Source organism: Hydra vulgaris, chromosome 13 (assembly GCF_038396675.1).
Source record: "Hydra vulgaris chromosome 13, alternate assembly HydraT2T_AEP".
NCBI lineage: Eukaryota > Metazoa > Cnidaria > Hydrozoa > Anthoathecata > Hydridae > Hydra > Hydra vulgaris.
The window spans coordinates 28,947,501-28,962,408 of NC_088932.1; the positions used below are offsets into that span (position 1 = coordinate 28,947,501).

At 26.2% G+C, this 14,908-nt stretch overlaps 1 protein-coding gene across 1 annotated transcript in view; it reads right to left on the reverse strand.

Annotated features, from left to right (window-relative positions):
• The window catches only part of LOC100202899 (E3 ubiquitin-protein ligase arih1), a 52,034-nt gene extending 38,913 nt beyond the window's left edge, over window positions 1-13,121 (reverse strand). The window contains exon 1 of the mRNA XM_065816198.1: window positions 12,580-13,121. Coding sequence (XP_065672270.1) covers window positions 12,580-12,804 — 225 coding nt within the window. The 5' untranslated portion in view covers window positions 12,805-13,121. The remainder of the gene's footprint in view (window positions 1-12,579) is intronic.
• Between the last annotated feature and the right edge of the window lie 1,787 nt (window positions 13,122-14,908).

Here is a 14,908-nt window from a genome sequence, read left to right on the forward strand (position 1 = left end):
TCAAATTGAACTGTTTTATGTTTTTAACTTTAGATTTGATATTGCAAAAGGTATATCAGGTAATATATTATAAATTGAAATATATCAGGTAATATATTATAAATTGAAATTTTTTAACTTTATTATTCATTTTTTTAACTTAATTGTATTTTGTTTATTAAATATTAATTCTACTTTTTGACCTTAGGCAAATGCTTCCTGTTGTGAAAAGAGGACAACCACCTGTCATTTTGTAGAAGCATGCATAAAATGTTCTTTACATTGACAATGAATTTTTGCATTAAACTGAAAATATGAGAGTAAAATATAAAATATACCAGTAGAGATCAAAACTTACTTAAGTGCTGCTTAAATAAAGTTAACCAATGAAGTTAACGGAAGAAAATTTTTTTCTGTTTTTGAACAGCTTTTTGAACAGCTTTTTGAACAGCCTAATTACTTGTATATCTCCTCATTGTTTAAAACTAAAAATTAGGTATGTAATTATGTTACTTAGAAATTTAGATATCAAAACTGGGTTATGCAATGGTACATGAAAGATTGTGCTTTTCAAAATAATTATGTTGATGCAGATTTTCTTTTATTTATCATTTATACTTTTTATTTATTTGAACATTACTTTATTGTATTATTATTATTGCACCAAATTATTAGGAAACTCATAAATTGCATAATTTTTATAAAAACTAATATTGTTCCGAAAATTCAATATAAAACTTCAAAAGTTGAATTAACAAAATAACATAACTTTGGATTTTATAAAATCATTCAAAATAATAAAATTTGCTCAAAACTCAAATTCATTTTTTCATCTTTAGTGTTGGTTATAATTTTGCTATTTGAATGATATTTATAGTTTTATAATTTATAGTACTTTTTATTAAAGAAATTTCAAAATTGATGCAAAAATGATATTATAGTTATTTTTTTCTTAAAAAACCTATTTTTGTTTTTATTTTTGATGTTTTCATTTTTAATTTTTTATTATTTTGCCATGACTATGTAATCATGTAATTATATTAATACATTTTTAATCATTGTCTCCATCCATAATAAACATTTTAAGTTATTATAATATACATAAGTTTTACATATTATAAGTTATTATAATATGGTTTTATATATTTTTTATATTTTATATATTATAAGTTATTATAGTATGATTTTTTGTAATATAAGCTATGCTTGGTTTCCCTGTCCTGTAGATGCTGGCTGTTATATTAGATTTTAAAAAATACCTTCATAATAGAAGTTGTGTTGTCTTTAACATTAATTGTTTATTAAGAAAATTGAAAAATGTTGTGTTTTATTTTTTACAAAAAACATATATTTTATTTTACTACATATTTAACTTTATATCATTTATATATTTTAAATAAATTTGATTTAAAGATATATAAATTTAGGACTTTCTTTTTTCATGGATTTGTTAAAACGTTTTCTGTAAATACAAGTATAAATATATATTTTTTGAGATATATCTGTTTTTTAATTTTTTTAGTCATATATAAAAATTGAAGAAAGTTTTACATAAAATAAATAGCTCAACGCAAAATTTGGAGGAATGCAAAGCAAAATTTATTCTGGGTATTATTTGCCAAATATTTTCCATATTTTCCAAATATGACACGAATGAATGCTGAAATAAATAGTTAATTGGCAGATGTTAACATAACTCTTAAGTATTATTTCTTACAGTATTTATTCTTTTTGTTATTAAATTTTGCCGCAATATCAAATTAAACAAAGATGGCGTAAGTAATAGAACAGAATGAACTTTTAAAGCTTAAAGTTAAAAAACGCAAAAAATAGACAAGATAGCTAAAGCTTGGATGTTATAGGAGTCAAAATATTTAATTAAGTAATAATTCAATTAATCAAGCAATGCAAAAGGAAACAGTTAATAAAGATATCTAAAAAAATAAATAAAATAAATAAATAAAGAATAAGTGGGAGGTATGTATCAGACCTACTATGAACCATATTACAGTTTCAGACTTTCTAGAGTCTTATAAATAAGATATTATGTTTAAACTTATAGTATTTTATATTATATCATGTAAACAAGCTGACAACATGTCAGGGAACTGCTGCAACGTCAACTAAGGATTTGGGTTATAGCAGTGATAAGTTTTTTTCATTATTCTTAGTTGTTTTTTTTTTTGCACAAAAAAAATTAAAAAAAAAACCATATGGATTAAGGTCAGGAAAATTCGATAAATGTATATACTAGAAATATACACATACACAAATAGTCTTGCAATAAAATTCATTAATATCACACTGAAATAGATATCTGCAGGAGCTTCAATATATACATTGACTGAGGGTTTGGATTGCCTTCATTATATATTTTTCTTCAAAAAAAGAGCTGCCATTTTAAAACTTAAAGTGTGCGAAATATTATTAGGGGAGTGCCAACCTAAATCTGTTAAAGTGTATATGCATACATTTTACATTTTTATTTCAAAGTGTATATGCATACACAGACAAATACCATAAACATATGGTTATTGTTTTAAAAAACAAAAACAAAATTGCAAAAAAAAATGACAGCAAAAAAAACTTTTAGAACTTTTTGGAAGTTTTTGGGAATATATTAAAATTTTGGTAATTTATCTCTAAAACTATATTTAACACATAAGATACTGATTAAATCATTCAAATTATAGTAGCATGTGCACTGTAATATATATATATATATATATATATATATATATATATATATATATATATATATATATATATATATATATATATATATATATATACACTGAGGCATATTCGTTTAGACGCATCAATTTTTATCTCTTTATCTTAATTTTTTTCTATGTATTGTCAACTGATATGCATGCAAGTTATTATCAAAATAATTGTTGTGTTGTGGTCTAATAAAAACCACAAAAAAATTTTTTCTATGTGTCTTTATTAACATGAGAGTATGTTTGATTTACAAAAGCACATTTTTTAACTGGAATATATCTATAGACGCAATTAGGTTAATAACGGTAATTATTGATTTTTAATCACTTTTACACAAATAAATTGATAAACTTTAGTGTAATTTGATCTTTTGCTCTGCCAGTATCATTTTTATTGCATTTTACGAAATGCGTAAAAGAAAGTATTTGACAGATGCTGAAAAAATACAAATTAATTTATATCGTGGCTCAGAAATCTCACCAGCACCTTCTATACGAGAAATAGCAAGAAAAATTGGAAGATCTAACCATGTTTACGAAACTACATTTCAAAAGGTGACAATTACGGTGTAAAAAAAGCAACAAACGGCAACAAAGTATTAACAAATCGGCAAATTAATCGAATTCGCTTCGAAGCAACCAAAAATAAATTGAGTGCAACACAAATAAAGGATAAATTATTATTGCCTGTCACCAATAAACATGTTGCACATATTCTACGAACAACACCAAACTTAAAGTCGAAGAAACCACACCAAAAACCAATGTTAAAAAAACACCATAAAATTGCTAGATTACAGTTTGCTAAAAACCATATGCATTGGACTCATGAGTGGAAAACGTAATATTTTCAGATAAAAAAAAGTTCAATTTAGATGGTCTGGACTCTTACAGTTGTTATTGGCATGATCTAAGAGGAATAAATGACCCACAAATAAAACGAAACTATGGATGAGGAAGTTTAATGGTTTGGGGTGGATTTTCTTATTCAGGAAAATTAACTCTGTGTTGTGGTTTATCTAAAATGAACTCGATAAAGTATACAGAAAAGTTGGATGATGTTCTCATAACTTATATGGATGAAAACATGGACGATAATGCCATATTTCAGCAAGATAATGCTGCAATTCACACATCTAGGCATTCTATGAAATGGTTTAAAGACCACAACATCCCGGTTCTCGAATGGCCAGCTTGTAGCCCAGACTTAAATCCAATTGAGAACGTGTGGGGAATGCTATCTAGAAAAGTTTATGATGCTAAAGCAGCCGGACACCAAAATTAAAACTGTTACTGAGTTAAAGAGTAAAATCCTTGAAGCATGGTCCGAGTTGGATCAAACTACACTTCTACGACTAGTGGAGTCAATGAAAGGCAGAATTTTTGAGGTGATCCAGTGTAATGGAGGACATACGCATTACTAATTTCCATCTTTTAATGTCAAAAATATGACTGCGTCTATAGATATATTCCAATTAAAAAATGTACTTTTGTATATCAAACATACTCTCATGTTAATAAAGACACATAGTAAAATTTTTTTTTGTGATTTTGATTAACCCACAACACACAATTATTTTGATAATAACTTGCATGCATATCAGTTGACAATACATAGAAAAAAATTAAGATAAAGAGAAAAAAATTGATGCGCCTAAACAAATATGCCTCAGTGTATATATATATATATATATATATATATATATATATATATATATATATATATATATATATATATATATATATATATATATATATATATATATATATATATATATATATATATATATATATATATATATATATATATATATACAGTATGCAAAAAAAATAATCGTATACTTAAAAAAAAAATCATGTTTAAGATCGCATCAAAAAAATAAGTTGTCCATTAAAATATTTAAAAGTTTTTTTTAGATATCTTTTCAAGTATTGTTTTAGGAATTTATTTGTGTATTAATGAATTAATTGTTTTTCAAACCTATTGAATTTTATAAAATTGATCAAATGATGCATAAAATTGACTGATAAAAAAAATAATCGTACAGCAAATTTTTCTGTCCAATAAATACCACCAATTTTCTATTGGATTCAAGTCCGGACTTTGAGATGGCCATTCCAAAACACTGATGTTATTTGTGTCAAAGCATAACTTCATTTTCTCAATTTTTAAGAAGCATAATCTGATTGGAACCGTTGCTAGTGTGGCTAGTAGAGGACAAAAACGCAAGACCACTAGTGCAATTGATCAAATGTCATTAATGTCATCATTATTGTAAAGAAAAATAGATTTGTTTCGGCAGCTAAATTAGCTTTAAAAATTCAACAAGATTATAACATCACAGTGACTCCTCAAACAATCAGAAATTGTATAAGAGAACAAGGATATAGAGGTAGAGTGATTCAATATAAACCTTTTTTAACTTTTAAACAAATGAAACGCCGATTGGAATTTGCATTGAAGTACTTAAAAATGCTGATATGATATTGGAAAAAAATTTTGTGGTCAGATGAGTCAAAATTCAATCTTGTCTCATCGGATGGAGTCCAAAAAGAAAAAAAGGAAACTTATAAATTGAGTTGTTTGAGAGGTAGTGTAATGCATGGAGGAGGAAATGTGATGGTTTTGGGTATTTTACATTTATTCATGACAAAATGGATGCTTCAATATATTGTGAAATTCTCAAAGCTAACTTGCATCCATATACTTAAAAACTGAGAATGTGAAGCGATTTCATACTCCAGCAGGATAACAATACAAAACATACCGCTAAGAAAACAAAGGTATACTTTGACATAAACAATATCAATTTTGGAATGGCCATCTCAAAGTCTGGACTTAAATCCAATAGAAAATTTGTGGTATATTTTGGATAGAAAAATTGGCGACCGAGCATTTAGACGCAAAGACAACTTGAAAGAAGCTATAATGAGGGCATGAGATAATATAACAACAGAAGAAACCCAAAATTTGATCAACTCAATGCCAAATCATCTAGATGAAGCCATCAAGGCTAACAGAGAACCAACTTGATACTAATTTCCATGGAATTTGATCAATTTGACATTAGTTTTGAACTGTACAATTATTTTTTTTGCAGTCAATTTAATGAATCATTAGATAATTGTGTAAAATTCAATAGGTTTGAAAAGCAATTAATTCACCAATACACAAATAAATTCATAAAACAATATTTGATACAATATCTAAAAAAAACTTTTAAATATTTTAACGGACAACTCATTTTTTTGATGCAATCTTTAACATAATGATTTTTTTTAAGTATACGATTATTTTTTTTGCATACTGTATATACACACAAGTAAAAATTGTGAAAGACCTCTAGTGCTAATTATCATTTATTTATAAGTATATACATATGTATATATAAGCTAAGGAACAGTAACTAACTCCTCAAGATGAGTTTTAGGATCTTCCTCTTTGTAAAACATTTCTGAAGTGTGGGATCTTTAACTTCATCTTTCCATTTAAGGTATTGTTGTGGTAGTATTTATCCAATGATCTAAGAGTTCTCTTCTTGCAAGGCTCTAGAGTGCAGAATCCCTTACAATATAAACAACTGTACTTTCCAACATGACTACTAATTCTGAACACTGAATTTGTGAATTTAAGATCAAATGGAACATTATACTTTACATCTTGCAATTTTAGAGGCTCGATAAGCTTACCGTTAGCTTTAGTCTATTCATATTATGTAATCTTAAGACACTTAAATGTGCAGTTAAGCATGACATACATCGACTTATATTGTATATGTATATTGTATACTGTATATCTATATTATGCAACTACAATACATGCAAGGCTCGAATTAAGTGATAGCGAATTGCAATGTCTGAAAATTCCGATGTTTAAATTTTTAGCTTCTTAAAAATCGTAAACTCTGTTTATTACTAAACTCAATAGCTAATAACATTCAATAAAAAATATTCATATTAATCGTAAATTATGATACAAAATATCATTATAAAACTATATTATTACTATTATTTTTATTGTTATAAAAAATTATGATTTAAACTTTAACATTTTAATTTATTTTACAAATCATCAGATAAAACTAAAAAGATGAAGCAGACAGTAAAATGTAATAATAAAAAACAATTACAACAATCTAAAGGAATTTGGATCAAATATTTTAAATAAAATATTTTAATTTTTTTTAGTTATTCCCCTGCAATTGAGAAAAACTACAAAAAAAAGATAAACTACCTGACTACTGATAATCATAGCAGACATTGTAAGTAAGACAAACAATATTTTATTCTCCTGAAAGGCAACCAGGAGAGAACCCGAGGTTACACCACTGTATATTTACATCATCCAAGAGGTTATACTCCTGAATACTTATGTCATCTGTTATGATTATCAGTAGTCCGGTATTTTATCTTTTTTTTAATTTTTCTCAACTACAGAAAATAACTAAAAACACTAAAATACTGGCTTCAGTACATATATCAACTGATAAAAGGCAATATGCAAGAAAGCATGCTGCCCTTGAAATGCTCTTAAATGAACTGAGGGTTTGGGCTGGGGCAGCAATAACTTTTTTTTTTAATTCTTTGTTTTTTCTTTTATTTACAAAAAAAAAAACCTTATGGAATTAGGTTGGGGAAAAAGTTGGTAAATGTATACCTATATTTAGTATAAATAATAAAGTTAAGTTTTAAAATGCTGACTTGAATCTAGATAGGTCTTTTAGAAAAATAAAAAAATAAAAACAATGAATAAATCTAAAAAAATTTTTTAGCAATAATTAAATCCTTCATATCTAGATAATACCACCCCAAATCCTGAAAAATTTTGAAACAATATAATCTTTTTTCAGGCACTATTTTCAAAAAAAAAATAATGAAAAATTATTTTTTAATAAATCTCCTTTAAACTCCATGTACTGATCGGAACACTTTGAGCCATAATAGCTTAATATAATTAATAGCTTTAGATTTAGTGTTAGCATAAGATTAATAAAAAAGGATACTGAGTGAAAATTAAATTTTACATTAAAGAAGTGGAAAACAAGATTATTTTGTATAACTTATATGATTATAACTGTTTAAGTATAGATTTTCTAATTTATGCCAACTCCCATGCTGACTAATACATACATCTTATTTATAGATAAAACAGAGAAAATACTGAAGAATATGTTTTGAAAAACAAAAATACGCTAAATACAACAATAAAAAATATATATAAGTTAAAAGATCAAAAAGGTAGCTAACTGTCGAAAATATTTAGCATCATTAGATTCAGTGTCAAGTTTTTGTTCATTTAAAAGAAAAACAAATTTTTTTTCATTATGCTATGTGGTTGTAAAAACCTTTCTAAATTATATAAACTCATGCAAATTTATTTCGAAAATCCAGCTGATCTGGAAAAGGACCCCAGTATGATTAATATGTACAAAAACAATCATATAACATCAAAAAGCAGCGTAAGTTAGAAGTTATCAGGCCTAACAAAAATTCTAAACTATTAAAATTATATTTTTGTTGTTTCACATCTAGTGATCAAGATTATATCCGGTTAGTTCTAATTCATATTAATAAATTGTTTTATTTAATTCTATATAATATATAAGATACCTTGATTGAAACTTTGAACAAAATTGAAATTCTTACTTAATAGAATTATTTTTTTGATGTCATATTGTTATAAAAATAATACTTAAATGCTTTTAATAGATTCTACTCTACCATGATGAGTTGCTTGTTTATCTAAATTATTATTAACCCAATCATATTTATATTATTGCTTTGCTACTATTGCTCCGTTATTATGATGTTGTCTACTCGTATTATACTCAATTTAAACTTATAGTCAACCATTTTTTGATATTCGATATTAAATAGCTCGAAAGTTTTATCATTTTTATTGTTTGTTTTTATTATTTTGTTATTATTTTATTTTTTGTTATTATTTTTATTGTTTGTTTTTATTATTTTGTTATTATTTTATTATTTTGTTATTATTATTTTTTATTATTTTATTATTTTTATTATTTGTTCATTTTTATTGTTTGATTTTATTATTTTGTGTTTATTCATTGTGTTTGTTCAGTATTTTTTTTTTCTTTCTTTATTTTCTATTTTCTTTTATTTATTTTATTTAATTCTTGATTTGTTTCAAATATTAGCTAATATTATTTCTCTTAAGTTAACAACCTTAAAACACAGCAAGAAAATTTAATTGTTTTACCTGACAGTTAATAATTATCACATTTTTATATATACACACATAAATATAACAATATTCATATCTTTTTTCTTATTATTGGTGTGCAATTTACAAGTTTACAGTTTCTGAAAATAATAAAGCTATATCTATAGTTTCAAAAAATCATAAACCTTAGCTCTGTTAATAATTATGGGGTTGACAGCAGTAAAAACAATAATATACAAATTCTTAGCAACTATACTGGTATTGATAATCTTAATTATATTACAAATAACAAATTGTCATTTAAGATCCTTTATCTCAACATTACTTCTCTCACAAAAAACTTTGATCTTTTTTGAAAATTTACTATTATCTACAAAAATTGAATTTGACATATTTGGAATATCCGAATCTAGACTATTTAAAAATCAAACACTTGCTACCAACATCTTTCATAATGGGTTTTGCTATGAACAAACGCCAACTGAATCTTATGCTGGAGGTGCACTATTCTATATCAATAAAAAATTTTTATTGAAATAACCCGAAACCGAAAACCCAAAAAAATCTAATATTATCATTGGCTGTGTCAATGATGATATTGGAAATGTGTTAACGTCATCCAATGACATGGTTGAATACAGGTATTCAACCATGTCATTGGATGACGTTAACACATTCTATATCAATCCTTTATTAATGAAACTGTCTAAAGAAAACAAAACTATTTAATAAGAAAACAAAAATATTTATCATAGGAGACTTTAACATTGACTTACTAAAAAGTGACCTGGATCAACTTTCTGAAAATTTTCTAGACTCACTCACTTCAAACAATTTACTTCCACATATCTTTTATTCTACCCAAATAACCAGTTCATCAAAACACTAACTGATAACATATTCTCTAATCTCAAATCAAATTATTTTAGAGCAGGCAACCTTACTACCTCAATATCTGATCACCTTACCCAATTCTTAATAGCTAATACTATTTTTAAAACATTATCTAATACAAAGCCATTTACTCAGGAAAGAAACTGGAAAATACTTGATGAGGAGTCATTTAGAATAACATTAAGTTTTTTTAATAATATTAAGTTACAAAATACAAGTTCTAATGACTGCACTCTCGTGCTTAAAAATACAATAGATAATATTAAAATACTACTAGATAAACAGGCACCTTTTAGAAAAGTTATTAAAAAAGATACTAAATTTAAGGCTTAACCATGGATATCAGATGATCTCAAAAAATCTATACAACACAGAAATAAACTTTTAAAAAAATATGCCAGGTCTAAAAATGAAGAAAACAAAAGGTATTCTATATTGAATATAAAAATTTCCGTAACATACTCGAATCTAAACTTAAAGAATCTAAAAAATATTATTACAACAGATACTTCAATGATAATATCAAAAATATAAAAGTAACCTGGAAAGGCATCACAAATATAGTCAATATTAAACCTAGCTCAACCACAAGCCCAACCATAGTTACCCACAACAATTTAACAATAACTAAACACAACTAAAGTTGCAATGTTTTTAACAACTATCTTACTAACATTGGTACAGATCTACAAGCAAACACTCCTCAATTTAAGAATCATTATACAGACTATCTAAAAAATCCTTTCTCAAAATCTTTCTTTATTAAGCCCACTAATGAGTTTAAAATCTCTAAAATTATCAACTCACTTGACCCTTGTAAATTGCCAGGACCATACCAGTAAAAAATTTAAAACTACTTAAATTAGAAATCTCTAAAATTCTTACAATTTTAGCTGTTTTTAGATTTTCACACAAAATCTAAAAATGCGTGCAGCATCTTTATTGATCTCCAAAAGCCCTTTGATATTGTTGATGCTGTGATCTTACTCAAAAAATTATTTTACTATGGGAGCAGAGGGGTGTCAAATTCATGGTTTAAATCATTCCTTACCAGTAGGAAATAATTTGTGTCTGTGAATGGGGTTAACTATAACATAAATAATGTACAAGTAGTTCCTCAGGGATCTGTTCATGGCCCACTATTTTTTCTTATTGATATAAATGATCTATCTAAAGATCTATCTGATGACACAAATCCACTTTACCTTAGCAAATCTGTCAAAAAAATTAATAAATTTGTTAACACCAATCTTAAAAAACTCTGTAATTGGTTAAACGCCTACAAAACTTGATACAAAAAAAACTGGCCTGATATTATTTAAAAAAGTTAGACATGCAAATCAATTTTAAGTTAAATGGGAGTTTGTAAACTTTTTTTTTTTGTTTTGTTATTTCACCTCCCCAAGGCCCAGAAGGCCACTACAGATGAGGAGGCTATTTAATTGTGGTTATAACCCTCTCTCAACTCTATAAATCCGAAACACGAACCTTGACGAACAAGGCCGCTGCGCGGAGAAACAAGTTGAGCACGGTACTACCAGGGACATGGTGGGGATCGAACTCGGAACCTCTCGCTTATGAAGCGAGCGCTCTACCACTACACCACTACTGCATATAGATATAGGAGTTATTTTTCATATTTAGGAGTAACACTAGATGAGAATTTAACCTGGATTAATCATTATAATAATATCTCAACTAAATTAAACAACAGTATTGCTATTTTATCTAAAATAAGATATTTTGTAGATACTCTATTTCATTCTCATCTAACATTCAGCCTGCGGCCTGGGGTCAAAAATCCATCAATTGTAAATCGTTGATGGATCCTTCAAAAGAAGGCTATAGAATAATTAACTTTTAGTTATATAATTCTAATACAGATACATACTTTAAACAACTCCAAATCTGTACTATTTATACTAAAAATTGAAAAGTGCCTTTTTATACACAGATGGCTAATAGAAAACTCCCACATATTTAATGATTGGTTTACTCTGCGTAAAGGAGTAAGCAGCCACTTTACGAGATGCTCAAATAGGAGTCACCTAAATATCCAAAGTTACAATAAAATTTCTTATGGAAAATGTTCCTTCATAAATTTGACAATTAAAGATTAGAATGATAACTCTAATCTTTAATTGCCGAATTTATCTGCAAAACCAGTTAAATGATGTCCATTTTTATCATCTACAAACACAAGTATTTAAAACCAAACTAAAAAACTATTTATCGAACCTTAAAAATTGCACATAAATATAAATATAAATATATATATATATATATATATATATATATATATATATATATATATATATATACATATATATATATATATATATATATATATATATATATATATATATATATATATATATATATATATATATATATATATATATATATATATATATATATATATATATATATATATATATATATATATAATTGATGCAAAAAACCTCAAGGTTTTAGCTTTATTATAAAAAAAGATATAAGAGAGTAAAGTTCATGGAAAGTTAAAGTTATGTGTTTGTTGGCAAAAATCAAATGTTTCTCTCTTCTCTCTCTCTCTCTCTCTCTCTCTCTCTCTCTCTCTCTCTCTCTCTCTCTCTCTCTCTCTCTCTCTCTCTCTCTCTCTCTCTCTCTCTCTCTCTCACTCACTCTCTTACACACTGTGTGCGTGTATATGTTTATATTATATAGGCTGTGTGTGTGCATGTGTGTGTGTGTTTACATAATTATGTATTGTATTCTAGTATATTTTTCTATTATAATTTCATTTGTTTTAAGTACCTCAAATACAGAGTTTACTTCATCAATATTTTTTTTCATTGAAACAACAATTGACTCTGGAGTTAAACAATCATAGGAGAAATCATCTTTATCTTTCATATAACGTTTTGCAGATGGCTCACCCGCTGCCTCTACATCACATGAAATATCAAATTCTTCTTGATCATCTTCTGGATCTGATAACTCATCCTCATCATAAATCATAGAATCATCATCAGAATCCATTTTAATTTATAAAAAAATATAAGGACGTTGGGTGCTCAAGGATCGAAGGGAACATCTTTTCGACACTTTAATATAAAGTATTTCTGCATGTTTTGATCTCAAAATAACTTTACTTCTAATACAGACACCGCTTGGGTTCTAATCTGACGTCAAAAAAAAAAGTACATCAAAAAAATTGTTTTAAAAGTTCATTGGTTGTTATTGAAAATACTTGGCTTCACTGACACAACTTAATAAGTAAACAAGTCAAAAATTTTAACTTAATTTTCTTAAGTTATTTAAAACTAAAATATTTTTCAAACTCATCAAATCATTTTAAGCAATAAGTTTAATTATAAACTATTTTTTGCTTATTTAGCCTTTCCTCCGTCAAACGGCACTTATTTCAATGGCATAGTAATAACTTTTTTTGTCGGAATATCCTCTTTTGATTCTTTAGAGCCAGAAAATTATATAAATTCATTTTTTTTCGCTTAATTTGATTTAATTTACTTTAAAGGCTAATAAAATAACTGGTATTTAACTTTTAAATACCAATTATTTTAATTTAACGTTCAAATTATTTCTAATTTATTCATTATCTTATTTGTTTTACAAAATTTATGTTGCCATCATATTTTTCAATTTAATAATTTTTTTTTTCTTTTTTTCTTTTTTTTTTTGTAGATAATTATGTGCTCTCGGAACGGTCTTATCACAGAGCACCGCGGGAGAGCATTAATTAGAAGTTTACACCTTCTTCCGTACCAATGTCGCTTTTTAAAAGTAGTTTATGTTGTTTCGATGAAAAGTAATTTAGTTTTTGAAAATAAATAAAAAAAGAGTAAATATATTTATTTTCGGCGCATTGAGGTTTTTTTAATTTTTGTATCTTTTCCCCTAGAGCATGACGTATTTTATGGAAGACCCCTAAGCAATGAAATACTACGTTACTTACATAAATATTCAATTCCTCAAAGATTTTTTTCTTTACTACCATAGTTAAATCTATTTTTAGATTTGAAAACAAAAATACCTAAAAATACATAACTTACTTGAAAACGCTAATTTCGCAGTTTTATTTTGTATTCCATGAAAACTAAAAGCATTTTGTTTATTATGACGTGATTAAATAGAAAGTTATATCTTTTGATTTATTAAAATGTATTAAAATATGTAATAAAACCGAAATAAGGTTGTTTTTTTTTTTTGAAATTTTAACATATTGAAAAAAAATTAAACATCTAAAAACCCACTGAAAATTATAAATGAAAAAAAAAACTCTTACCTAAGTAAAATATTTTTTAACACTAAACTTGTGAAATATAAAGTTTTTAAAATTTTACTGTTACTTATAAAAATTTGTTTGTTTAAAAAAACTGTATTATATTTTCGTGTTTATATTTGTTACGTTTTCAGTGTTTATTGACACATTTGATTTAATTTAACTCGTAATATCTCTTAATTTTAAATCTACTTCTTTTAATTTTTAAACAATCTATTTTTCAATTTTTAAACAATCTACATTTTTTAATTTCAAAACAATAAATTCCTTTTACTTTGGTCGTTAGAAAAGTTCGTAGAACTTCTTCTGTCAAGTTGTAATAATACCTTAAACTGTATTTAATTATTAACATTATTATTGTTAACAACAATTATTAACAACAAAAAAATATAAATAAATAAAAATAAATGTTGAACGTTTGCATGCCAGTATTGAAAAAAACACTCAAGCAACACATAATATAATTAAAGACTTGACATTGAATAATCGTTTACATTTAATGAAGTCATTCACAATGCTCTTAAAAAGAAAACTAGAATGGCGTTAGATACCCAACAAGTTAACTGGTCAAAATCACAATAATAGAGTTAAGACATGTAAGGAAAATTTAGCCCTATTCAAAAACGGCCCATGGAGACTATGTAGTTGTTGTTTTTTTTTAGTTATTTAGGTGCTCCAAAAAGTCAAAGGTCTTATCACAGAGCACCGTGAAATAGCATTTAACCAGGAGGTTTACGCCTCCTTCTTTATCAATGATGTATATACAGCCAGAACCGGTTCTGGCTCGAAAGCGGTCGTCCGTGAACTGAACAACCGGTTCTGAACCAGAACTGTAACCAC